General features: G+C 40.2%; 1 protein-coding gene across 4 annotated transcripts in view; it reads right to left on the reverse strand.

The window, feature by feature from the left end:
- Positions 1–2,887: 2,887 nt before the first annotated feature.
- The window catches only part of PXYLP1 (2-phosphoxylose phosphatase 1), a 98,478-nt gene continuing 73,901 nt past the window's right edge, over positions 2,888–27,464 (reverse strand). For all 4 annotated transcript variants that reach the window (XM_074962974.1, XM_074962977.1, XM_074962976.1 and 1 more), the window contains 2 exons: positions 9,263–9,402; positions 2,888–5,486 (listed from right to left, as the gene is read on the reverse strand). In XM_074962974.1, the coding sequence (XP_074819075.1) occupies positions 4,555–5,486; positions 9,263–9,402 (1,072 nt within the window). In that variant the 3' untranslated portion in view covers positions 2,888–4,554. The remainder of the gene's footprint in view (positions 5,487–9,262; positions 9,403–27,464) is intronic.

Raw genomic sequence — 27,464 nt, forward strand, 5'->3', positions numbered from 1 at the left:
CCCTGTGAGGGAGCTGGCTCAGATCATCTGTTCCATTTGGGCTTCTCTCCGTATTTTTAACATAAAGGAAACTTGGCCATCTTGGTTTGTAGAGCACCGTTCCTCCAGTAGATCCAGATTCCGAGGTTCTTTTCAGAGTAAACAATGGAAAACATGAGAGTGGCACATTCACTGGCAGTCTTTACAGACAGGCTAGTGAAAGAATGTGGATGGAGACCAAACCACTGTTCCAGATTAGCACTGAGGCATTTTTGTGGGCCATGTGGGGAAGCTTGTGATGCTGGTGTCTAGTAACAGAAAGCTTCAGTACACAGAGTTGTCATGCCTCTTCTTCTCATGAGCCCCAATTTACTCTGCTTCTCTCCTTCTCACCCACAAACAGCCCTAATTCTCTCTCTTTTTCAGTAAGTTTGTTTACAATGCTGCAAAGATACTAGTTTTAGTCTGAATTCTGGAAAAGTTCCAGTAGTAGCAAAACCCTTAAATGAATTTCCTGTAAGTTTAAAATACTCGAAACCTTTAAAGATGCAGTGAATGGTTTTCTCCTGAAGGGAAAAAAAAAGCACTTAGCTTTTAAACTTGACATAACCTTTACTTCTCTATAAAAATCACATATACAGCACCGTAACAGAGTATCCTGGAACAGCAATACATGGAAACCGCTAAAGACCTCCCCCTCCCCCACCCCCTTTTTTACCCTAATGCACGCACATAGCCAGAGTGGTACAAACTGAGATGCCGAAAATGCTAGAAACGAAAACCAGACTATTAAGGCCCTTGCCCCCTTTTTCATTATTTCTTAGCATTTTGCTATGTCCTAGTCATGCAGTTCTTTTCGTAAGCATTTCTTTTGGCCTTTATATAAAGCTGAAGGATCAAATTACACCTCCATTTATATGGAATGCCCCTGGTCCTTTTCATGATACTCCGCAAATCCATTGGCACTGAACCCACATTGTGAGTAATCAACATTAGTTCAGCTCATGCCTTTGTAGTAATTAAAGATACCAGGCTGGAAGTTTTGAGAGCACCATTCTAAGCAATGAGCTCTAAGTGCTGCTCTGTCCCCGTTCTTTGACCTTCTTAAAGAGATCGTTCTATGAAGAGAGTGTTGGTGCCCATTATTTCCTTGTCTGAAACTATGTTGCCTTAGATAAATGAGTTGCTGTGTGTATTTCTTGTTCCATCAATATCCTGTGCAGCCATACAAGGCCAGCCGTGAGAGAAAAAGCGGCATGGAAATGGAGTTTGAGGGAGGAGAGGAGGCTGTGGGTGAAGAGGGCTGTCGGGAAACAAATGCTTTTCATCAGTAACAGAGGTTCAAGTTGCCTCTGGACATTGACACTCATTGAAGTGGCACCTCCATTGCCTTGGGTGCAATGCAAAGCAGTGTCTGTGGCGGCTGCACACCTGCACCCTCTACTGGAGGCAAGCATTCCACACCTCAGTCTGCCTAAGGAAGTGCAGCTGTTTACCTTCCTCGCCATAGGCTCTTCCACAGAGCCCCTTTTACAGTTTTGTAACAGTTTTGCATCTAGTGTAAGGTGTTACATTTAAGGAAAACGTTTGTCGTTTCCAGTCAATTACAAAACTTTCAGCCTTCACAGGCTTGTCTCACGCTGAGACCACTCTGATTGGCGAACCCCTAAAAGGCACAGACTGAGACTCTTGAGGGCTGGGGCCCCATATAGGGCCCATAATGGCTGCTGTCAGCACTCACAATCACTCATACAGGCTAAACTATCAGCCCCGATTTCTCCTTGGGTACCCAATTCCAAGCAGGGCTCAAGTGCAAGGTCTGTGATATCTTTGTCCTCTGAGAACAGGACCAAGAAGCCCATGGAACCTTCTATCTTGGCTAATCTTCACCCAGAGGCCTGGAGAATAGCACCAAAAGCTAATTTCATAGACCCGTGGGCCTGCCACCTCCACATTCACCTGTGACATCATTTTACCTACTGACACGAGGAATCCATTCTTGTACCCACCCCAACACGACACTGACACCATACCATAGAGCCATCATATCTCAGAGCAGATGCTTCCTGTGAAGAAAAAACAAAAAAGAGAAAACCCCACTGTGGTACCCAGGACACACCTAATAAAAGGAAGAAACAGACACTTTTCCCAAGATGATCCTTTGGAACAGACCTCTATGGTGCACCCGGACGCAGCAAAGGCACCAGGAAGCACCAGTCTCACGACTGAAAATGTACAGAGGTCCTGCGATGGGCAGCACTTACTGGTGGCGCTGCACAGGGGTTTGGTAGTTGGGTCACAACTCAGTCCTGTCTCCAGCATCCCCTGCTGGTGGTCACTCCCAGCACTGTGACAATCTCCTTTCTGGTAGTATGTGACTCGGCCCGCCAGACACATTGCCAGTTGAGTCAGCCCCCTTCCAGGGGGTTAACAGAATGCAACAAAATATATATCTAATTTTCCCACAAACAAAAGTCTTCAGCTCACATCCAGGCCTCTGTATTGGGGTTTACAATGTTTCTATCCCCCCTTATCTCCAGGGAGAAGGGGTTTGTACCCTTTTGCAGGAAAGGGGTTGGTAAGGGAGCCTAAGCCTTCCCCTCTCCACTGGGTTCCAGCCCAGGAGCCTATGACAGGTAGCAATATCAAACACCAAGGAGTGCTTCAGGGCTGTCTCTCTGGGCCACTCCCTACCACTGGCCCTCCCAACCCAAAAGCCTCAGAAATGGTTTTTAAAAAGTTTGTTTAAAGTCAGCTAAATCTCTCAACTTGATGCACTCTGTACCCTTCCCAACCCACCAGAAGAACCATTTAAATTTGCCACATATACAGAGGGAGAGGAACCTTTCCTGTGGTTACACACTCCGAATGCAACATAAAAGACCTAAGATTTATACCTTTATTTCTCTTTAAGATCTTACAATGTGTTTATTAGCCTCCGACTCAGAAACAGTTTAAGGAGGCAGAAAAAAAATTAAATGCAGTGACAGTGAAAATCATCAATGAAGCAAACAACAGTTTGCAAGACAAATTTTAAAAACTGGGTATAGTAAAGAAAAGCAAGAATTATATTGAACTCAAAGCACATGAAAGTGTACAAATATTCCCCAAAACTTTATTTATAGAAATGTATTCAAATGCAGCATTTGAAAATGAGAGAGAGAGAGAGACTGGAATGCTGATCAAGTTAGAGAACCTCATGTTCAGTTACATTTTCTTTGATTAACTAGCACCATTAAGTCACAAACCACAAACTAAATCATAATTATTTCTAGACATGTAAAAAACTCCACCATTATAAAATGCAATACTCTGGTCTTGAAAATCTTTTTCAAACATTTGTATTAAAAATTGGATCTGAATTAACTACTTGTAAGAGATGAAAGTAGTTCAAAAATGAAGTTTTCATACCTACTATGGTGGCCCAAGGTAAATCATCCATAAAAGCAGGTTGTTCCTAAGTCTGTTGATCCCGATCAAGGGAGAGCATCTACAAAATCAGCTTTTCACAGCCGTTTGCAAACCAAGCAGGTAAGAGAAATTTAGTGCGCTATACATACACACCATACAGTATGTACCAGACTGGTCTTATAAAATAACATTGTCCTAGTCTATAAATATACTAATTGGACTACAAAATTTCTGAGCGTTTAGTCAAGCTGTCTTTCTGCCTCACACAGCCACTACATCAGACTGAAACGCATCGGTTTATACCACAGTCTATCAGCATGAATACAATTACTAATAGGAAAGATCCAAAAACTTTACCATAAGACTGACTGATTTAGTGTTCTAATTTCCCCCTCACGTTTAACTGTAATATTAGCATTTACTTATCTGTTTCTAGTGACAGTCACACAACCTTAACATTTCTGGATTGTGTTCAAACTATTTATGAAAGTGCTGAAAGTGCAATCAAAGAAGAGAAGTTTATATCCATTCATTCAGTACACCTACCTGAGGGACAAGTTTTCAGAAGGCTGTGTGCAAAAAAGCATGCATACATTTGCGCATGCTCAAACACATGCGTGTATTTCTGCCAACTTGTTCCCTAATATTTCTGGCTAAGGGAAGGATGTTCCTATCACAGGATTTCTTTAGCAAGACTATAATACAGATGGTTGGAATTCATAAATACTTTTGATCCAGTGTGCTCCTTATGTATTAAAACTATTGTGATAATATGGTGGGAAAACACCATTTTATTTATAAATGGTAACTTGCAGTGTCCAAATACTGCCCTGGAATACAGAGGAACTAAACCTATACTCTCAAACTTTTTCAAGCAATGTCCAGTTTACAGTAGCACACTTAATTTATCAATTAATTAAAGATAATTTAGCAAATGTGTTCAAATGCATAATAAAATAACCTAGCAAATTATTTTCTACTCCAGAACATCTAGAAATGTCTTCTGATGAAAATAAAACTGTATTAAAATCTGTTTCAAGCAATATTTTGTACTTTAATGTACAAGAATTTGAAAACCCAAAAGGTGAACTCCACCCCTTCCACCAATACAGATCTTGTGTCAATACACAAATTAAAATTTCTCTCTCTCCTCAACACCCCCCTTTAAAATGGTCTCCTGCGACATGCATCATAATAATTAGTGCTATTAAAGACTGAAAACATGCCCCTTTTGACAAAATGAACAAACTTTTCTAGAGGACACATGGGATTCCTGGAATGCATGTTATGCTCCCGGCAAAATGAGGTCTGGAATGTGACATCAACCCCATTATACAGGATGCGGATAAAGTGTTCTCTGGGTTTTTTCTCATCCTGCCACAACTCAAAGACTAATCTGGCTGCAAATCTTGGAAACCTGGCTTCTGTAATGCCCAAGGCACTGAGAACAGGTGACAAGGTGACATCATGAGCTGAGTAAAGGACAAATAATTCTTCTTTCTTGCCGTCTGCAATGCGCTGCATCCGGTTAACAGTCTGATTAAGGAGAGGATGAACGGCCAGCAGTGCATACCAGAAATAAAGTTTCTTTTCCTGTCTCTCTCTCTCATCCTCTAACTGATGTGTCTTAATTACCTTAAAGTGTTCAATGTCAATGCAGCCATTTTTAGTACAAGGGAAACTGACATTGTGGCAAAAATGGCACAACATAGAATCTATTGGGTTAGAAGCTCTTAATTGCCTAGTGGGAATGCCGACTATTTTTGCCATATCCACATATGTTCTCTCCAAATGGCTGTTTTTCACCCTTAAGCTATACTGGCGGCGTTGCTCCTCTTCTAGGTAATGATTTCTCATTGGGCAATCACAGCTCCCAGAACAAAAGATAGTGCTCCACTGATGTTTTATATTAATTTTCTTCCAATCAAAATCTGGAAGGAAGGTATATAGAAGTGCTAGCCCACTCTGCAGGGTTCGACTTTTTCCTGTTGTCTCCAAGTAGAGATGCTTTGCTGTCCAATCACTTGATAGCAGTTTATGTCCCTTTATATAAATGTCCCGTAATAGCTGTCCATTATGTAAGTGCTGTACAACACCTAGGAGAGATTTAAAAAATCCTGTTACCAGTGTCCGGATAAACGGGTTATAGGAAATGTCTAGAACTTTGACATTTCTGGAATATGACATTAGCAGTTTTCTAACATGTGCACAAATTAGTTAAAAAAAATGTTGATCTTACCCAGGAATCAAATTTCACTTAAGCTTGGCTATTATCCCGGAAGATTTCACAAAATATGCAAATTATATATATTTCTAAATCTGAAATATAGGTTAGCTCTGTATACTCTTCAGTGCAGAAACAGCCAGTTCTATAACTTTTTATAATAAAGCAGCTCATTCATGAATAGTACTGGATATAGAACTTTAAAATAATTGAACAGGAAAGTCAGTCTGATGATCTATGAAAAATACTATGTAGTTTATAAAATGGATCCACATTCAGAGATTAACTCAGTTTCCAGGACAAATCTGTTAACACGGTGCAGCTTGCACACATAAACAGCCATACAGTTTCAGAACAGCCCTTAAGAAGTGCATACCACAAATCCAGAATGGGTTAGGGGAGTGTAAGCTGGTGTGCAGACTCTCAAACTAGGGAAAGGAAATCAAGTCCCAACTACCGGCCTCTTCACATTCTTTCTTCAGAACTTGCTTTATTTCCAAACCAAAATTCAAAACCCGTACAAATCAGCTCATACTACATACTACCCTCCACATCTCAAGCCTTTACAGCTTCAAACGGCTGGGAAGGGAGAAGTCTCACCCTTCCTCTACAGTAAGTTCCTTTGCAATAGACTCCCCTTTCCTTTTATAACCCTGTCCAGCGCAGCCAAGTAACGGGCAAGAACTCAGTTACCTTTTGCATGCCAGAACATCTTAACATGTCACAAGGAGCGTCAGTCCTGGATACTAACTGACCCACACAGCCGATGTATGAGTCCTGGGATGGGGTAAAGTTAGATTTAAGATTGATGTATAGGTTACCCTGCTGCATGGCAGAAATCCTGGGATAGCTTTGCAGATTCCTCAGGAGGGGTGGTATTGCAGGGGCTGAGGCCAGTCTCGCTCAGTGACTTTGATGCCCATGAGGAGGAGGATTCTTTTGATTTGACTCTGGAATTTACGGTTATGGTGACAGCCACAGGGCCACCCCAGCTGGTTTCTGGTTTTACATATCTAGCTGGCCATAATATGGATCTAGTGCTAGGAATGGGCTGCAGAAGTTATGATTACGCTCTCAGCATGGACTGGCCATTGTTTCAATGATCCACTCCAAGGTGATTGTTGAGATCTGACAGGCTCCAGAAGGTTGAGGGAACTTACTGTGTTATGACTGACCATTATCAAAAGTCTGATCAGTGGAGACACTATAGGTGGTGCTTCCTCAGTACAGAAGGGAGGCAACTGCTGGCATTCTCCACAGAGGCTCTTCAACTCTACAATGTGTTTACCACCCTCTTTGGCCAGAGCCCAGATTTCTCCTTCCAGATATTTTGCAAAGAACTCCATTATTCATAGGCGTTTGGGGAAGAGATAGAATGGCGGCTGCTAATTAAGGTATAATGATGTTATGGGGCAGGAATGAAGAATGTGCAGGTGGTCCACAGTGTATTCCTGGGCGAATTTTGTGCCACTGCATAATGCAGAATTTTGAAGAAATTAATGTTCTGCATGCAGAATTTCCTTTTTTCCCCCATAGAAATGGGCTGCAGAGATGTTGGCTGCCACTAGGAACCACTGGACCTGGCAGAGCTCAGCTCCCAAACAGAAGACAAAGCTGGGGGAAGGGGGCGGGAACTGGAGGGTTCCCAGCACACCCTGAAGGAAAGAGGCAGCAGCACACAGGAAACTCTGTGCAAGCCTGGGACCCAGCATCAGGCTGTTTCTCCCTCTGGATCCCTGGGCTCTGGGAAGGCAGGGTCTGTGTCTGACTGATCAGAGTGGGGGGATGCAGCTGGCCACTGGGGAGTGGGGTAGGGCTAGGGGTTGAGTGTCTGGGCTTGGGGGTGGGGGTACAGCTGGCCTCTGGGGGGAGAGGAGGTGTGAGTGCCTTGGCTGGGGCAGGGCCCATGGCTGGGCTCTGGGGGAAAGTGGGTATGTGACTGTGTAACCCCCTGGCTGGGCTCGGGGCCAGGGGGCGGGGGGGGCAGAGAAGCAGGAACTGGATTGCCATAGGGGTTTCTTTAACTCTCTACTCCTGGGGGAATTTTTGTGTGTCTGAATTGTTACAGAAAAACCTGCTGACAGGTATTTTGAAATAAATTAACAAAATAATTGAAACTGGCGCGATTATGTAGAGTTATTCTGACAAATAAAATTTGCAGAATTTTGCAATGCTGTGCGCAAAATTTTTAATTTTTTGGCACCGAATTCCCCCCGGAGTAACAGTGGATATGAATGGTTCAGTATTGTTTTAAATATTGTAAAGAGAGTCCAGAGCACGGAGGTGTGTGCTGATAGTGTGTTTTTTTAAATGGAAAATAAATCCATATACTAAGGTAAGAAATCTAACAACAACAAAATTAATTCCTTGCTCACAACACATTTCAACCCAACTGTGTTATGACTCCTTTCCCTAGGTTTACAGATAGGGATTTTTGTTTGTTTTATAAGGGCTTTTGTTAATTTTGGAGGAAAATATTTGGACAGCAAATAAAAATAAATGAAGAAACAGGGATTGTAGCTTATACACAACAGGTGCTATACGTTGATCAGAATTGATAATACACATAAAATACACATATACATTTGAGGACCGAGTCCAACAAGTTTTCATATATCATGTGATAATTACATTTCGTTTTTATTATAATATTGAGGATAATGTATCTGGTTGACCTAAACTGTAACATGGTTTTACAAAAGGGAAATGCATGATGGTGCAATATAAAGGTTTTTATTAGAATAAATGAGGGACAGAATGTTACTCACGAGGAGTGAAGCCATGACAGAATTAAGCAAATAATCCCCATTTGCTACCAATGAAAGCTATACACCACATAAAGCCATGATGTGTCCTATACACGTCATCTTTTAGAGCCAAGCTAGTTCAGGAATGTTTTAGAATTGTTAAACTATTTATTGCAATTTCCTTTTAATCCCATCATCTGTAAAGCTCGGCTCCCTTAATATCAATTTAATCCAACTGAACAGAACTCAGTGAAAGAAAGAAAAATAAACTCATACATTAAAAGCCCCTCATACAATCTAAAATAGCGTTTCCATTTCCTTACCGACAAGTGCCACAATTTGACATCTGCTCTCTCAGGATCTCCCTGGGCTAGAAGCAGCAACTTCATCACAGGGGAAAATTGGCAATTAAATCTTGCCAATCATTTCTAAATTTGATGGATCATAAGATATTGAACTGTAAGCCAGCTACCAACTCAGCATTAATTATTCTTCCTGGATGTTGGACTAATGTACATTTTTAGGGGATGCAGAGAGAAATTCCATGTTTGGGAGAGAAGGGAAAAGGAAATAAAGTTGATTTTTTTTAAAATGGCAACTATTTGCCGTTCTGAGATTTAACATGTTAGAACTAGTCCCAACAGTGATGCATTAGTAGGCTGAATGTAGGCAAGGTATGAGACACTATCATGACTGTGTGTGGTATATTAAGCTTTTTACATGGCCATACCCCATCTACACTGGGACTGGAAACAAAGTTAGCTAGCAGAATAATTTTTCAACATGGTTCTACTTAATACACACTGAATTCCTATCTAAACAGGGCGATAGAGCCCTGGAAATGGACTATGTTTTGTTGGAGACCGAGAAGAAAGTAAATAAACGTGCTACAGGACCTCACCTGTTTGTGTAAGTTCTCCCATTTCACACAAAGAATGACTGGGGTAACGAGGCAGGCTGCCCAGGGTGCCATCCATTTGTGCTTCAGAGCCTTGGGACATATGCCTAACAAAAGCTTCAAGACGAGGGTGAGAGGGCTTCCTGAAGAGGTAAATCAAAATATGAACACTCCCGTAAGTGCATGCAAAAATAGCTCAGAAAAGTGAAGAGTTCTAATTATGTCAGTTCCCGCAATCTCATGATAAGGGGATATTTCCTGTCGAGAAAACATCTGCTCTTGGTCAGGGCTTTCCTTAAAAAATCCAGCCACAAAGCTGTGCACTAATATTAAAGAACTGGTGAGGACAAAATATAGGACTTTAATGTGTCCGAATGTCCAACAAGAACATAAAAAATTCAATAAAAGTTAACTCGATCTGGGGCCACATTCTTCAGTTTAGTAACTTTTGCGGTTACTTGCACCAATATCATTATAACAATACTGGGAAAAATCCCTTGTGTGGAGGGATTTTTTTTCAGAACCAGAAAGACTACTCCATTTCAACAGCATGGTCTGTAGCCACACAACCTTGGTTTGTGATTTTGTCAGGTCTGATAATTTAAACAGGTCTGACTGGGTCAGTATTTAGATGGGAGATCTTCAGGGAATTCTTAGGTACTATAGTGCAGGAAGTGCTGTTGGCACTGCAGTAAATCATGCTTTTCTCTGAGTCCAAATTACATTTCTACTTGGGTTCTTAAAGGGTGCTGTGCCATTGCTGGAACTGTCTTTAAATGAGAAGTAAAAGCAACATCCTAACTTCTCCTGACCATTAAAAACACCATGGTGCTTTTTGTAAGAGTAGAAGAATTAACCCACATGACCTGGCCAAATTAGTAGATAATTCATGGATAACTACCCACCTGCAAATTCACCTTCAGCTTTAATTGAAGCTTGTACAAAATAGTAAAGTGTTAGTCTACAACCACCTTGCAAGAGTGCTTTTAAAAAACTATCCTTGTACATACTTTACATGACCTTACAGCTAAATTTTCATTTATATTGTAGCAGCACCCAAAAAGCCTAATTGAATTGGGGCCCTTTGTGCAAGGCACGATACAGACACATGAGAAGACATGCATCCTAACACTCTTGAGTTGACCATTATGGATGAGGCCAAAACAAACCAAGCAGTGTCATAGTAAGATTGAGGGGAAATATTCATAGAACACTCAGTATTTTACCCAGGCAGGCAAACAGACAATGAACATCAAATATTCTCCATAATCTCTCTCTAATCTCTGTCTAGCAGCAGAGTGTGAGAGTGAGTTAGTTCGTATAAATTGTCAGTGTTAGTGGCAATATCTAAATTACGTATTCACAATTTAATAGAGTGATTAAAAGTCATTTTTTATGATCAAATATCCCTGCAAAGATACCCTGATGCCCTGATTTATATACATGGAGTATGTATTCCACTACTAATAAAACTTTGCACTTCCTAGCCTTTCAAAGTGAATGAAACATTCATCAATTTTCCCCGAGACAAGTATTTTCATTTTACAGACAGAAAAACTGAGCAGCACAAAGCTTAAGTAAGTTGCCCCTGGACATGCAGTCATAACACGGACAAGGATCAATATTTAAACGTTACCCCAACAAACAACATTGTTTCAACAAATAATTTCAGTCATGTGGAAAGTAAAAATTTGACTTCCCTGCTACTACAAACAAGAAACATATCTCTAGCTCTGAAGTAGTCAGGCCTTGGCTGTTGCTCCATTTCAACCTTTTGCAATGTCCTGGGATATAGGCACACCTAGGAACTTTCAGTGCCACTAAAATCTCTCATGCTTTGAAGCTTCCAAGGTGTCCTTGGCACTGTGGCATGTAACCAAATGGACAGCTCTATGAGAATGAAACAGAAGGGCAGCAGTATGGAGCAAGGAGGTTGATAGATCCTGGCCTTTCCTTCTCATCAGTGAAGATGGCTGTAACAGAAAGATGGTTAATCCCACCCTAAGGTTACACCCCATCAGGAGGATATGGCTACTCCACAGCTGTTCCTTTGACCTTTCACTGAGACAGCTGGGGAAGCAGTGTGTTTATTTTAAGAAATTAAAACAAATACACCTGCAGTAACATAACTGACTGCAAACATTCTCTTATCATACAAGTGTCATGGATACAAATGTCATGGATATAAGCAAAAAGTATCTGAAATTAACACAACAGTTCAAATTAATGGAAGATGTGTCTAAATCCCCTAAACTGCTTTGAAAATCTCAACCAAGGTGATTCCATACCACAATATGAACTCTTATATTATTGCTATTGGTGGGTTACTGAAGGAGGTACTTGAAGATTAAGCAAGATAATACTAATAAAAAAAATTAGAGGAGAGAAGCAAAGGAATAGACTGATTTTTCTGTGTATGGGTGGGAACTTAAAACTCCCAAAAGTGTAAGTTCAAATTCCATGACAGGACTATATCACATATGTACATGTTAAGTCATATATTTACCGCATGCAGAAATTAAAAATATGGAACACACACCCAAGCTTTGAAAATCATAACAATGGTGTGTTTGCATTCTCATGTTCCACTACATACAAGATAGACTTCTAAAAGGCTCTACTTTTTCATCTAGTCCAGTGTCATTGTATTTCCCCCCATTCCCTCCAACTCCTACCCCCGATTCCTATTCCAGCTCTAGACAGCCCACTTAACCATGGAAATCCAAGACTGTTGACATTTCCTTGATATGGCTTTTAGCTATCAATGAGATATAGCCACCCATTTCTTAATATTGCTTAGAAACAATTAATTCGACTAGGATTTTGGTTTTAAGCAGAACTGACTTTGACTTAAGAGAAATTATTAAAGGGTCTCTAGTACTTTTATGGAGAAGTTTATATAGAACTATTGAAAGAAAGAGAGAGAGACACACCTCTATACCCTACTGACTTTTGCCACAGCAATATAGCAAACTGATATGAAAACAGAAAAGGAGTACTTGTGGCACCTTAGAGACTAACCAATTTATTTGAGCATAAGCTTTCGTGAGCTACAGCTCACTTCATCATTGATGCATCCAATGAAGTGAGCTGTAGCTCACGAAAGCTTATGCTCAAATAAATTGGTTAGTCTCTAAGGTGCCACAAGTACTCCTTTTCTTTTTGCGAATACAGACTAACATGGCTGTTACTCTGAAACCTGATATGAAAACTCGTGTCTATGAACATTATGCTTTTCTCTGAAAGTTATCTGAACCACTAGAGGGTGCCACAACACCATCTGAATAAAAGCATTCCGAAACAAGAAATCTGGCATCAGATTTTTCTCAATATAAAGGCAACAGTGCTCACGTGGGATCTTCCTAGATGCGTTGTTCCAAGGGAGTAGATGTCTTTTGTTAACAAGAATGGATCTAGCATGAAAATACAGTAATTGCATTAGCTCTCAGGCAAATCAGTTCCCTCAACTGGGATCAAAATGCCCCTTTCTTTTTTGTTTGCAGTTTTAAATCGATTCCCAAAACCACAGTGTGTATTATATTTTTCTTTATAAAGGGATTAGAAAAAAGTTGTTTGTACATTACTGTAACTATGTAAGCGGAAAATCATTAAGGAATGACAAACTGTGAGAAAAGAAGAAGGGCATAAAGAAAAAAAGTTTAAATTTTACAGTATTAATACAGGTTTTAGAGTAGCAGCTGCGTTAGACTGTACCCGCAAAAAGAACAGGAGTACTTGTGGCACCTTAGAGACTAACAAATTTATTTGAGCATAAGCTTTCGTGAGCTCCAAGTCACTTCATCCGATGCATGTACAGTTTGGAAGGAAAACAAATTAATTTATAGGATTTTAGCAAATTCAATGCTGTTTCCAGATTTTGGAAATTTTTATGTACGTCAAATGAAGTGCAGTGTTAGGAAAGTACAGGCCATAAAAAGTGTCCTTTATTTCTAGATCACTTCAGGTTTCCTGTTATACCAACTCTGGCCACGTACCACAGAGCTTAATCCTGTTCTAAATATGGAACTTGCACTAAACTTTTTGTAGATTTATTTATTTGATATGTCTCAGGAACAAGAAGCTAAAATGAAAGAAATACATTTAAAGAAAATTATTGTGTATGTAATTCTTCTGCCGACAGGTTTGTACAAAATTTGAAGGCTAGAACATCACCACAATTGGGGGGGGGGGGGGGGCGGAGGAGGCGGGCTAACCAAAAAAAAAAAAAAAAAGCCTAAAACTTTTGTGGTCTTTTAATAAACTTTAGCCTGCATAAACTGCCATTTGTAATTTTCTCCCAGCAATGCTCCCCTTTAATGAAATTTCTAGCTCTTTTGTTAAGCTCTTCAAACAACATAATAGTGTGACAATTGCAAGAGCTGCTCTACTACTTGCTCTGCTGCTTCTGTTATATCCCCTGTAATTCTAGTGCACTAAAACCTTCAATGGTGAAACTGTTAGGAATTTTTTGATGGAAACCACATAGCAAATAATATCTCTCAAATCAGTGTTATTACTGGTACAATGCAGAGGGAGCAATACACAGAATACTAGGACAGAACAACTAATATCCAGGACTTAATAGCAACCTTTGCATATCAATGAATTACAATACATGAAACAGATATATTAAGTTATTTCATTTTTAAGTTTTTTTTTTTAAACATACAAGCATACACCCACAGAAATCAGTAGAGAAGATTACTTGATTGGATTTCCTATTCTGAAAGCTGGATTTCAGACCTGGAAAGCTTTCTGGTTGCTTCCTATAATTTCAGAAAAGTGGAGAAGCAATCCAGATATGATGGAGATTTTTTGCCAAAATGGGACATTTCAGACTAAAATGTGTTTCTGCCTTCTATCCTTATTGTAAAACTCCAGTATGAAAAACAAACAAACAAAAAAGTATTCTAGTGGTTTTACTGTGGTAAGTTTCTATATAAGAGCAAACAGAATTCCGCAAGTAGTGTTGAAAAGCAATCCTTGCAGTAGTATTTAAACTGCTGGTTGACAAATTTCTTTTTCCCAAAGATTTTTTTATTTAGATTACCAATCTTACTGTTGAATCAGCCAATTTACAGATGCCACAGGAGATGGAGTATCTAGGCAACACGCCTAAGACTGCTTGGACTGCTTCTGAGCAGGAAGCAAAGAAAATGACTCAGTTGTGTAGTTGAAAAGATTAAACCCTCAGAGAAATTTGTAAAATTTAATTTCCATAAGATCACAGAAGACTCAAAGTGCAATAAAAGGGACTCATTGTGTAATTTGACTGACTTCTTTATTATTGTATCAGAGCATTACAAACAGCAGTTGGGGAATCAGGAGTTAATATAGCAGCTATTTCAAATCAATTCAGTCCAAAATTTGTTTTTAAATTGTCAGCAAGTACATTGTGAGATTCATCAGCTGTTACCATCTAACTTTATCTGACCATGGACATCTATTTTCTAGTTATTAGTTGAATGACTTATTTGTAGGTTTGCTTTTTTAATTATGTTTTTATTGCTGTAAAATAAAACAACAAAATACAAGAATTTATTTCCCTTTAACAATAACACGTGCTTGCTTTTTTCATGTTACTTCCTGTTATCAAGGCACTATACTACACTTGTGTTAGATACAGATCTGTATCGGGATAACAAACCATTTGCCAGTTTCATTTTCTGGCTTTCATGCATTAGCACCAATGTGGAAGAATGTTTAAATCCAAACAAACATTCTTTTTTTAAAAGTCATTAAAAGCATTTATCTTAGATCTTTTAGAATCCTTTTTAGAAAAAAATAATTGTATGCCACAACTATGACACCGTTCCGTTCATGTTATATTGCTATTGCTATGCACTAAGAAAAGTATATTGTGGAACTACATGAAAAGGAACCATATATACACCAATGCCAAAAACTCAACTGACTCATTGTGAAATGAAATTGTCCTTTTTTCTGTTGGGTTGGATCTGAAAATCTGGAGATAATTTAGCTGCTTTGATGAGAAATGAACCATAACTTCCGTTTTGTGGTTTAAATTGTTAACTAGTTGGATGCCTCTGAACGTGTAGAGCACACTGGGAAATCCCTATTTCTGGTATCTTTGTTAAAAAAAAAAATAAAAAATCCTAAACTGCAACAAATACAGAACCAAGAGGAGCCACGTTGTAGAATTTGGGTCCAGTTTGCCATGGAGTACATAGTGTGGGGAGGGGACACACACACACATGAACACATGGTTTTAGGTATATACATGAAATGTGATTTATGCACAAAAGGTCATGTTAAGTCCTCAACAATCTGGACATACATTCTGCAGCAAGGCCCCTTGCTTCTGTGATACTCTGCGGCAACAGCTTGGAAATTCTGCTGCAGTTATTTAAAATTTTTTAAATGGAGGTTTTTACTGACTCTGGGAACTCAAATCAGTACATGGAAATTGTCAGGGAATTAGCTGGAACTTTTGCCACTGAGAAAGGTATTGCTCTTAGTACACCAGAAGGCCTGGGAGGTCATTCAGGATCATACAGTAAACTCATTACGCTGGATATGTTCATTCAAATGCTGAGCATAAAAACAGATCAACTCAAGACTTCAGAGTTAAAACAGGGAGATGGACAGATCATGCACCTCAGACCTACTGTTTGAGGCTGACTCAGGAAAACAACACTGTCAGTGCATCCAATTTACATCTGGAAGATTTTCTTCACAACCATCATGGCTAGAACCTTTTTTTGATTAATAATTCAGATCACATTCTGTCGCACAATTGTATTCTTGCTATAAGTAGGCTGCATATTTTAAAATATCCTTTTACCACACAATGTGGACTAAACTGAATAGAAATTTTTTTGTTTTGTTTTCTTTCAAATCATCATGACTACTTATGACATTTGGCAAACCACTATGCTCCACATGTCTGTTTTAGTGAGGTTAAAAAAAAAAGAAAAAAAAGAAAAAGATATTGGAATCCACAAGTCATTTGCGATTAAACTTCCATGAAAACTACAGGGTCAAACTGAGTAATAAAATGATGGAGTACAGCATTTATTAGTGAAACTGACTTTAAAATCTTATCTTGACAAGAAAATACATGTTTATTTTTTAATAATTTAAATATTTGTAAATATTCATAAATAGAATAAATAATGTAGCTTCCCCCAACATGCAACATGCTAAAGACAAACAGAAGACAAGCTGTCAGACCATGATTAAAGGAAAACTGCGCTGTAATATGATATTTTAATCATTGTGTCCAATTACTCAGTCACGTTTTAAAATGTGTCTTAAATATAGCAAGAAGGAAAAGTTAAATGAATAGTTAATGAAATAGGAAGCTGCCAATTTGACAGATTAAAGATGTACACAAGAACGCAGTGGGGTGCACCCTCTCTGTTAAATCTTTCTCTGGCAAGGTGCTGTGTTCACAGAACAGGAATCTGTGCTCTGAGAGACATCTGCACACCTCAGGAGAGAACCTGTGGAAGTGTGTGAGGATACCCAGGAAAAGGGATTCCTCGCCTCCACATGTCCACAAGGAAGTGGAACTTGCTGAAAGAATGTGAGCAAATTTCCCATTCTGGGTACTGACTGGAGTTACTGAAGTCAGGCTAGAGCCAGACAGACGTGCTCCAGAAGATGAGAAGTGAACAGGTTCTCTCATCCTATGAGCACCGAGCATCAGAACCCAGATCACACCACTCGTTTACTAGGTGAGATAGTGCCTGCTGTCGTGTTTCTATCTGACATCTCCCTCAATAGGTCCTACTGATTTGTCAAGCTTTTGGTCACACATGGCTCAGAGCCTTCTCCCTCTCACTCCTGGGGGGAATTCTGTGCCACAATTAATAAATGTGGATATTTTTAATATTTTGCGCAGAAAAAAGCTTCTGCTGGAAATTTATTGCAGTTCCACCTTTTGCCCAGGAGAGGGCGCTGTGATGATAGAACAGAGCAGCCTCAACAGAAAATAACTTTGGCTGGAAAGTTGCTGCAGTTCTGCCTTTTGTCCACCAGAGGGCGCTGTGGTGATAAAACAGAGCAGAAGCTCCAGACCAGCTAGGGAAGAGAAAGAACCTGCCTTCTTTACAGTGCCTGTCAGCCACGTCAGGAGACAGGGGCTATGGGGAGACAGACAGCATGGGGCTGCTGGGGGGGCCAGACAGGGGCTCATAAGGGCTAGTTGGGGAGGACAGACTGGGGATGGTACTGAATGGGAGTAAAGGCGAAAGGCCACAGGGGGGAAGGAGGTGCAGGGCCACATGGTGATGGGGGAGGGGGTACAGGGCCAGATTGGGACAGGAGGTGGGTGAGTGGGGGCACAGAGACACCTGGGGACAGTGGGAGGGGGTGTGGGGCCACATAGGGACGGGGTTATTGAGTGGGGACAAGGAGAGAGGGTGAAGGGCCACATAGGGATGGCGGGAGTGGGTGTCTGAGTGGGGGTGAAAGGACACATGTGGACAGGGGGTGCAAGGACACATGGTGGTGCGGGGACACATGGGGATAGGGGCAGATGTGCCTGACTAAATGGGAGAGGCTAGGCGTCAGGCAGGATCTTTATGGGGGAAGCTCCTTAATAATCCCTCCCCACCCCTCAAAACACCCGTTCCATACATTTCCCACCTATACCCAACAACCCTCCAATTTCACACCCAGGCTCCTTCCCAGAAATTACTTCCCTCTCCCTCAGCTCCTCTGTTACCCCATAACTCCCCTAAGCCTTTGCACTGCTTCTGAGGGGTGTGGGAAATATGGTTCTGTACTGTAGTTTAAATGAATTATTATCAGAGTTCTGTGTTAATATGCCTAATAAGGAATCTATTTTTTTAAAAAAAAAATCCCGAATCTTTTTGTTGTCTGTATTGTTACAGACATATTTGCTGACAGGTATTTTGAAATAAATGACCCAAAATAACTGAAACTGGCGTGAATATTGTGTTATTTTGACAAATAAAATATGCAAATTTGAAAATATTGTGCACATAATTTTTTGTTGCTGAATTTCCCCAGGAGTATCCCTTTAAACGAGGGGTTCTCAAACTTTATTACACCACAACCCACTTTGGACAATAAAAATTACTACACGCCCTCAGGAGGGGAGACAGAAGCCTGAGCCAGCCCGAGCCCCCGGTGGAGGGGGTGGGGGAGGGAGCAAAGCTGAAGTCCAAGGGCTTCAGTCCCAGGCAGGAGGCCTGTAACGTAACTCCCAATGCCCAGGGCTGAACACCTCGGGCTCCGGTCCCAGGTCCCAGCAAGTCTAAGCCAGCCACTTTGGGGTCCCGACCCACAGTTTGAGAACCGCTGCTTTACACCATCTTATTGTATTTATATTTTAATATATTCTGGCTCACAGTTATACTGAAACTAAATCCAGTTTTTCTAATGCTTACTGAGTTCAGGTGATTTTATAACTCCACAAGAGAATACTACATTTTTATGAAAACCTGATGTCAACTTCTGAGCAGTCAAATAGCTACAGATCGAGGGAATGGATTATTTCCCTCTTTGGAAGACAAATGAATGGCCAGAGATATAGGATTAATAAATTATCCTAATCTGTATAAAGAGCTTTGAACAGAAACACAATATAGTTTAGCCGTATTTACTCACTAAACTGCAGCAACTTTCACTTTCTTAGGACAAACTCATGTCACTGGGCACGACTCCCCCAAAATTAGTACTTTTCAGCTTTTGTCAGCCTGTAACTATTTTTGTAGAAGTACTCCACTTTCTAGCCTTGCCATGTGCTTCTGCCATGTGGTTTATAGGATGGTAAGTGGGTCAGCCTCTAAATAGGATTTAGTATAATTCTTGACAGCCTCTGCACCTTATTTTGAGAAGACTCAGCTGTTATTTCTTCTGTTAAATTCTCCCAACACTGCACTAGCCTTGGAGAGCTACAATGGTGACAGCAGCGGAGCATGAATGTAACCAGGACACAGGGACCATTACAGGCCTTCTAGCACTGGTGGGAGTACAGCAGACCACAGACCAAATTCCCTGCTACTGTAAGCAGATACAGGCCTTCTGAAGTAAATGGCGTTGCACCCACTTGTGTATGAAACGTACCCAAAACTCAAATATTGTTACTTAACTTAGTCACATCAATATCTCACAAGCACTTGCCAATTAAACCAGCAAGCTATTAAACTGGAACATTCTTCTGTAATGGTTTTAATCCCTTCTGATTAAATTTTTCTAAATACAATTTTCTAAATACAAAAAATTTTCTAAATACAACTGATGTTCTCTTTTTTTATGCATTTGACACATGATTATCATCAAGTATTTGTTACAGAGGGAGGAAAAACATGACAAAATAGTTACTGTGTTCCTAAAAAATAACTACTACTATGGAAAAATTTGGATCAAAAGCATAAAAAATAATTCTTCTCATAGAGAAAAATGTGTTTTTAAGTTCCCTCTGGAAATTTGCACTCTGAATGTTGAAAATAGTAAAAATGTTAACTGACGTTACAGACAGAAGAAATCTCCAAAGAATTTCATCCATTTTTCTTCTATTCATCCCACATTTTATGTACGTGCCACAATCCGTAATTCGCAAAGCTGTTTTACATATCTATTAAAAGTCCATCAGGCTGCAGCATAATCTGTGTAATCAATGAATTTAATCAGCAGAATACTAAAATCAAACAATAAATGGACTGAATCTGAATGGCACACTTATCAGAAAGTAAAGTCCAAGCAGCTTAAACAAATTGAAATATTAGACACCTCAGATTAATTGTTCAATAGCAACAAACCTACAGTTTAAAAAAGTGCCAGTTATATATCTTTTAATATTCTGACTACAAATTTGCCATTAAAAACCAATATAAAGTCATAAAGGAACTCAAGGCTGACAGGCAAAGACACTAAACATCCTCCTGACATTGAAACAATATACCATCCAGAATGATGGCGGCAAAATTAAAATGCCAGTGTTTTTACCTAAGGGATACACCTCTGCCAAGCCTTGAAATTATGGCACATGCACTCCAAGCTGTCCCCTTCACTGACTGCTGCACTCTTCTGGCAGGCAGGGTTTTAATTTACAAGAGGATTGTTCTCCGAGAGACAGTGTTTCAGTTTTAGATAAGTTCTCATTTTCAGTGGCTATGAAAGGTGGTCGATACACAAATCTGAAGACTGACATTCTATTAATCCACAAATTAACAACAGGAATGGGCAGACTGCCATGCCTTCCACCTTGCCTTAGTGGGACCAGAGGTAAGAGGACTCTTGAATTGTAAAGCCATTAACTCTGACCTGGCCATTCTGCTGAGAATGCCAGCAGGGTTACCAGTCAGTTAAATTTTATGGGTAGTTTTCACGATACAAACTCCTTTCTACTACAATACATACTGAGATCACAGGCAGAATCAAATAGCCATCAAACAGTAATTATTTTCAGTCATTACTGACCTACACCCTTTTCCTACAATCTGATGCATAGTAAAGAACCCTTCCATCCATACAGAATCCTGCTAGCACAAAGGGGCTCCACAGAGTAGACTAATTTATATCAGTGATTTAAATCACTGAATTAAATTATGATTTAAATCAGCAAGCAGAAAACCTTGATTTATATAATTAACTTTAATCATGCTTTGTTTTTGTACTTTACATTTTCCTGAAGAAAGCTTGATTTGCATTGATTGGCAACCATTAAAACACACTGATTCACAACTAAGTATAACCTTTACATTAAATTTGGTGTTTCTTTTTGCTAATCAGGAAGATATACTACATCTTCACTAATTTATTTAAGAAACTATATAGCTTAACTTATACTTAGATTTTTAATTTTTACTTTATGTCAGAAAATGGTGAATGGTACATGTCATTTACAAGATTATTAATTTTTTATTTGTGATTTGTGTCAAGCTCCATTTGGATGGAAATTCAAATGCAATTAAAAATGCACAAAAACATTTAATATATTTTTACTAAATAAAACTAAATTAAAGAAGTGACATTAAACTGGTTTATCAAGCCCTGTTTTGCATTTAAAACTGATTTATTAAACAAAGGAAGTATTATGTGCAGTTGGTTAATTGAACTGATTGTTTCTGGTCCCGCTGTCCTTCAGGATTTTGGAACTAGTAGATCTCATCCTCTCACACCTAATTTCTATTCAGAGACTGAAAGAGAAAAATAAGCTTTTCTGCCTTTTCAATGGCAAACTGATTTCTTAATTTTGAATGAACTGAACCAGTGGAATAAACTGAAATGAAGAAAATATTCTCTACATCTGCAGAAGAGATTACTAGCAAAACTGGTTTCACTTCAACTAACACTGATTCCAGGTGGTTAGCCAGTGACTCAAACCGCTGAACTGGTGGGAAATTTCTTTAAAACCTGTCAGCAAATATGTACCAATTAGTTTTACTTTTTATTTAATTTGCATGATTTTAATAGATTATAATTAGTTGTGATCTTAACACAGATTACAATTGTAAATAGTTTTTTATTTTAATTCAGTTTAGGCTCCACACGAGTGCAGGAGTCTGCCTGCATAGATCGGATTGCAGATTCAGGTCCCTGGGTAGATTGAGCTAGTAGCCTTCAGGTGAAAAGCTCTCTCTCTTTTATTTAAGCAACTCCACTGAGCAGTCCAACTCAGAGGGAGTAAGCAGTTTAAAACAAGCTGTGACTTTTGCATGGTATTTTTAAGTAAAGACAAGGAACTGCAGATGCTTTTTTTAGCCATCCATCAACCTTGACTTCTCTTTAAAAATATCAAACTGAAGTCTCATATCCCCCTGTAATCCAGAGAAATAAAATCTAGTCACCCAACATCGTCACTTCCAGTTATCTTTGAAAAGGTGCTTTCTTGTATATATTAAAACATAGCAGACATACTTTGAGATGAAAAGATCAGACCCTTTATGATCTCTAAATGGATCTGAATTATGTCTCCTTATTTTCCAAAGGAAATATTATCTCACTCCCTAAAGACAGATAATTAAAAATCCTATTTTAGCAATTAGCTCCTGGTTCATCTTGTTAGAGAAATTAATTGCTTCCTCAGCCCAGTGAGAGTTATTTGGTGGCATACAAAAAACCAAAGTCTGGGAGCAATCTCAGCTTTATATGACCTAATTCAGACAGTAAGTTTGATTCGTGGAGAGTGCTGACCAATGTACTCTATTAGTGTCCCATACTGCCCACTGAATGAAGACCCTCTAGGTAGGATGCTGCAGATTATTAGTTATTTGACTAAAAACATGCTTCAGTGACAGAAGCAGCATGAGAGAAAAATGGCAGGGGTGGTACCAGAAGAAAGTTTTACAGGAATTGTAAAAGGTCACTGACCACCACATTTGGAGGATTAGCCTTTTCATTTTCATTACTATGAGAGCCACAACCAGGAAACAGACATATTTTTTTAAAATGCTGTTATAATATGTGGCTTATGGCCATAGATAAATACACTACTGTTTTGCTGTGGAATATATTCAATGAAGGCACTGAAGAACTGGCACTCTCCTATCAGAATTTATGCCCTGTTCCTGCAAACAAACACAGTTACAAATGCTAATGTTAAAGTGAACTATATTCAATGCCCCTCTGTCCTGAACTCACCTCTGTCCTGAATTGCAAGAAGAACAAAAGACAGTTAGTTACTTTACAGTAATTGTGGCTCTTTGAGATGCTGTAATCAGTGTGGATCCCACTGTATGTGTGCATGCGCCTCATATGCAAGATTGGCATCTTTTGAACAGAAGCATCTGTCGGCGCTGTGCATATGCCCTGGGCCTCCTTGTACTCCCATGCAAGGGCTTAAGGAGTGGGCAGGCTTTGGCCCTCCCTCAGAACCCTCAAAATTCAAAGTCAGTGTTGCTGAGGTCTCTGAAAAGCAAGGATGGTGAGTGGATTGTAGGATGCACTTGGACACCAACTCAAAGAACCAGTTACTGTAGAGCAAAGTAACCATTCTTTCTTCTTAGAATACATGTAAGTGTGGATCCCATTGTAGTGACGAGTGAGCAGTATCATCTCATCTCCAGAGGGTGGAATGAGGAGCCTTTGCCACATCAGTTAAACTGAGATTGCTGTATAGCTCTCCTGAACTTAACATCTGACCAGGCGGCTATCTCAAAGGCATAGTGGGTTGCGCCATCGTGCGGCTTCATAGATTTCTGATATTAGTACATTTCTGAAGCAGGCAGACGATGGGGCTTGTGTTCTGGTGGAGTAAGCTGTAACGTTTAGTGGGAGAAGTACACCAGCTAACTGGTTACACAGTGAGATACACTGTGCTCTCCATTTCAATCACATCTGTGACCAGATGGCCTGACCATTTAAAAAAAAGAAAACCAAGCTCTACTGCCAGTGTGACAAAGCTCCTCCTCTACCTCGGTGGGTCTTGCGCTTATTGGCAGATTTGCTCACCTCCGAGATTCATGGCAGCCCTCAGTTTGGCTGTTTTCATGAACCCACAGTCCAGGTCAACTTCTCCTGTGTCTGACCAGGAGTTGGGAGGTTTGGGGGGAACCCGGGCCCGCCCTCTACTTCGGGTTCCAGCCCAGGGCCCTGTGGAATGCAGCTGTCTAGAGTGCTTCCTGGAACAGCTGTGCGACAGCTACAACTCCCTGGGCTACTTCCCCATGGCCTCCTCCCAACACCTTCTTTATCCTCACCATTGGACCTTCCTCCTGGTATCTGATAATGCTTGTACTCCTCAGTCCTCCAACAGTCCACGTTCTCACTCTCAGCTCCTAGCGCCTCTTGCTCCCAGCTCCTCACACGCGCACCACAAACTGAAGCGAGCTCCTTTTTAAACCCAGGTGCCCTGATTAGCCTGCCTTAATTGATTCTAGAAGCTTCTTGATTGGCTGCAGGTGTTCTAATCAGCCTGTCTTAATTATTTCCAGAAGGTTCCTGATTGTTCTGGAACCTTCCCTGTTACCTTCCCCAGGGAAAAGGGACCTACTTAACCTGGGGCTAATATATCTGCCTTCTATCACTCTCCTGTAGCCATCTGGTCCGACCCTGTCGCACCGGATACAACCGGGGGATAGTCTGAACTGTTTTGTTCTGCCAATGTAATAAATAAGGTCCTGGAAACACCCAGAGTGTGCAATACCCTCTCTCCTGGTGCAAAGTGTGGCTTAGAAAAGAAGACAGTAGCTTGACTGATGGACATGAAATTCTAAAACCACCTGCCGATGAATTTTGGATGGTATTTCAGCACCACCTTATCACTCTGGAAGGTTCAGTTACAAGCACCTGAAGCTCTCTGGTTTAAGTTATAGCAACTAGAAAGAGAATCTTCAGAGTGAGAGGAGACAGAGCACATTCCAAAAGAGGGTCAGAGGGAAGCTCTGTGAAGAGGACTAAACTGAGGTACTAGACAGAAGTAAGTTCTGACCACTGGGTAAGTAAGAGACCCTAGAGAAACCTCACTATTGCTGAGTGAGAAGAGATCAAACACAACTGCACAGGTGGATGACAAGCAGAGGCTGATGAAAAGCAGGCCTTAACTAAGCTGAATGGAAGGACAGCTGTTTCAAGTGCTATAAGTAGTCCAGGATCTTTGGTTCTGATACCTGCCCTAGGTCAAGTCCCTGCTGAGTTGCCCATATTGAGAACCGCTTTCATTTAGCTGAGTAGATCCTTCCAGTGGGCGTCTTCCTGCTCTACATTAGGATTTCATAAAAAAAACAAAAAAACAAATGAGGAGTCCTTGCGGCACCTTAGAAACTAACAAATTTATTTGGGCATAAGCTTTTGTGGGCTATAACCCACTTCATCAGATGCACGAAGTAGGCAGGTATAAATATACAGCACATGAAAAGATGGGAGTTACCTTACCAAGTTGGGAGTCAAAGCTAAGTAAACCAATTCAATTAAGGTGGATGTGGCCCATAAGCATACAATGAGAAACTTTGCTTGAATCTGATACAGTTTGTTAAGTTAGGTATTAGTAAACATCTTATCTTTATTTTTCTTGTAACAATTTGTGACCTTTATGCCACATTACCTGTACTCACTTAAAATCTCTCTTTGTAGTTAAACTTTTTTATTGTTTTCTCTAATCCAGTGTGTTTAAATTGAAATGTCAGAAATTTCATTTGGGATGACAAGCTGGGTGTACATTATTTTTTGAAAGAAATAATGGACCTGATGTAACTTGTGTTGTCCAGAAGAGGGCTGTGCAGTACAGGACTTACATTTCTGGGTGGAAATCTAAGACTGTGTTGGGGTCACCCTGCAATATGATAATGGCTGGTGAGAAGCAGACTGTAAACCAAGTGTGGCTGGAAGGCTGCAGTTAGACACAGACATTCAGAGTGTGGCTTGCATACTGGAAGGCTATTTGTGACCAGCCCAGGTGGAAGCTACTTCAGCAAGACATTGTAAGGCACCCAAGACTGCAGGGTAGGGGTGACATAGCTGCTCATTAGTCTGGATTGTACCCTGGTTCATCACAGTAAAGATTTCACTGATGCCAAGGGTCACAAGCATCAATACACCAGTGCTGGCTTTGCAGGTATCCTCTTTGTCTTCCTTTCACTTTCTGATCCCAGAGCATGGCATATGCTCAAGAAAGCGCTGGCCAATGGTGACTTTTCCAGCTACACTCTTGTATATACCATCACATCAGAGGCCAAAGTGAACCATGTGAACTGCTCTAGCAGACATAACTTGAGCTGAGCATCCCTGGATTTGCGGAAACTAGAGAAGGATTTTCACACAGAGCACCTACCTGGGATGCGAGTCTCCCCTAGCCAAGAAAGGCACTATGTCCGCCTTTGATGTGAATAGGTCCGTCACAAGACGGGCAGGTTTGCCCAACAGTTTGAGTCCACCGTGAAGTGTAGCTTTTGGCACAAAGCACCTCCCTTCACTTACTAGGGCATATATGGAGGAAGAAGTGACCAATGCTTGCTGCTTTTTGGGTTATGGACAATTTAAGGAAATGGAAGTGTGAAGATTAACTTTTCTTACGTGAGAGTAGTTGAAAAATCTGACTGTAGTCTCTAAGAAGAGTAGCAGCAAGTCCTACACTTGTTGGGTTACATCTTGCTGCCAAAGGTGCAAAGAGGGAACAGATAGGACCTCTCTGCCTTTTATGCCCTGGCACTGGAGAACAGGGCGGGGGAACACAGGGCACATGCCCAGTCCCACCAGACTCTGCTATTCAAAAGAAGCCGAACTCACATGTAGGAGGCACATGCTCACCAAAAGCGGATTTCGGTCTGACATATCCTCAAACAACAAGTGTTTTTACACTATAAACTATCTGACTAAATAAATAAATAAATGCTTAGGGTATAATGTTTGAGATACTGGAAACTGACTGACTAACCACATGGAAAATTTTTAGAATGGATCAATCCATACTTACCTAACTTTGCCCACGTAGATAAGTGAGTAGAATCCTGATTGATTAATTGGTCCTTTTACCTAAGTTTTACACTTTAACATCTCAGAACTGGATGGAGCAAATTAACAGAACTATTGGTCAGGACAGATCTCTGTGATTTTTTGTGGATCCAATACAGTATCCACAGGGCTTTTAAGTTTAATGGTAATAATTCACAGTGACATGTTTCAAAAATGTAACATATTTGGGGTAAATAATAGTATGCAATTTTAAACTGTATCTAGCTTTCTAAACACAGTAAACAGTATATATTTGAACCTGTACACAGCCAAATATTTTTCTGAACATTATATCGAAGAAATTTTTCACAAAATAGCAAGCACTTTTCATACAATATTCCATGTTTTAACAAGATAAAAAAGTTAAAATTCCTGAAAAAATGTGCGTGCATTGAACTAAATTGACCCTTGACTATCAAAGTACCCACAAGCCAATGGCTCACAGGACCGACGCAGTTAAAACACATCAATTTCACAGCCAACGGTACACAAGGGAGTAATGTGGCCAGCATCACATCTGACTGCCCTAACCCGATGGATCAGGTATCCGTTTTGCAGTTAGGTGAATTGGAGATGGCATTTCTGCGTGAGAGAGAGCAACACTCAAATCCACAACCTTCAGGACTGTAGTTGAGCATGTGAAGCAAGGAGATTCTTTTCCCCAAGAATCAGTATTGTCTTCAGTGCCTGCCTGAAGGGGGTTTTATTCACGGTACCAGGACGACTGATAAATAGCTTCAAAAGTGTGGGGTTACAGTGACCAATTATATACCTCTCTCATTACTTCATTTGCATGTATCTTGTTCTTACAGAGACAAAC

This window comes from Natator depressus, chromosome 9 (genome assembly GCF_965152275.1).
Source record: "Natator depressus isolate rNatDep1 chromosome 9, rNatDep2.hap1, whole genome shotgun sequence".
Classification (NCBI taxonomy): Eukaryota; Metazoa; Chordata; order Testudines; family Cheloniidae; genus Natator; species Natator depressus.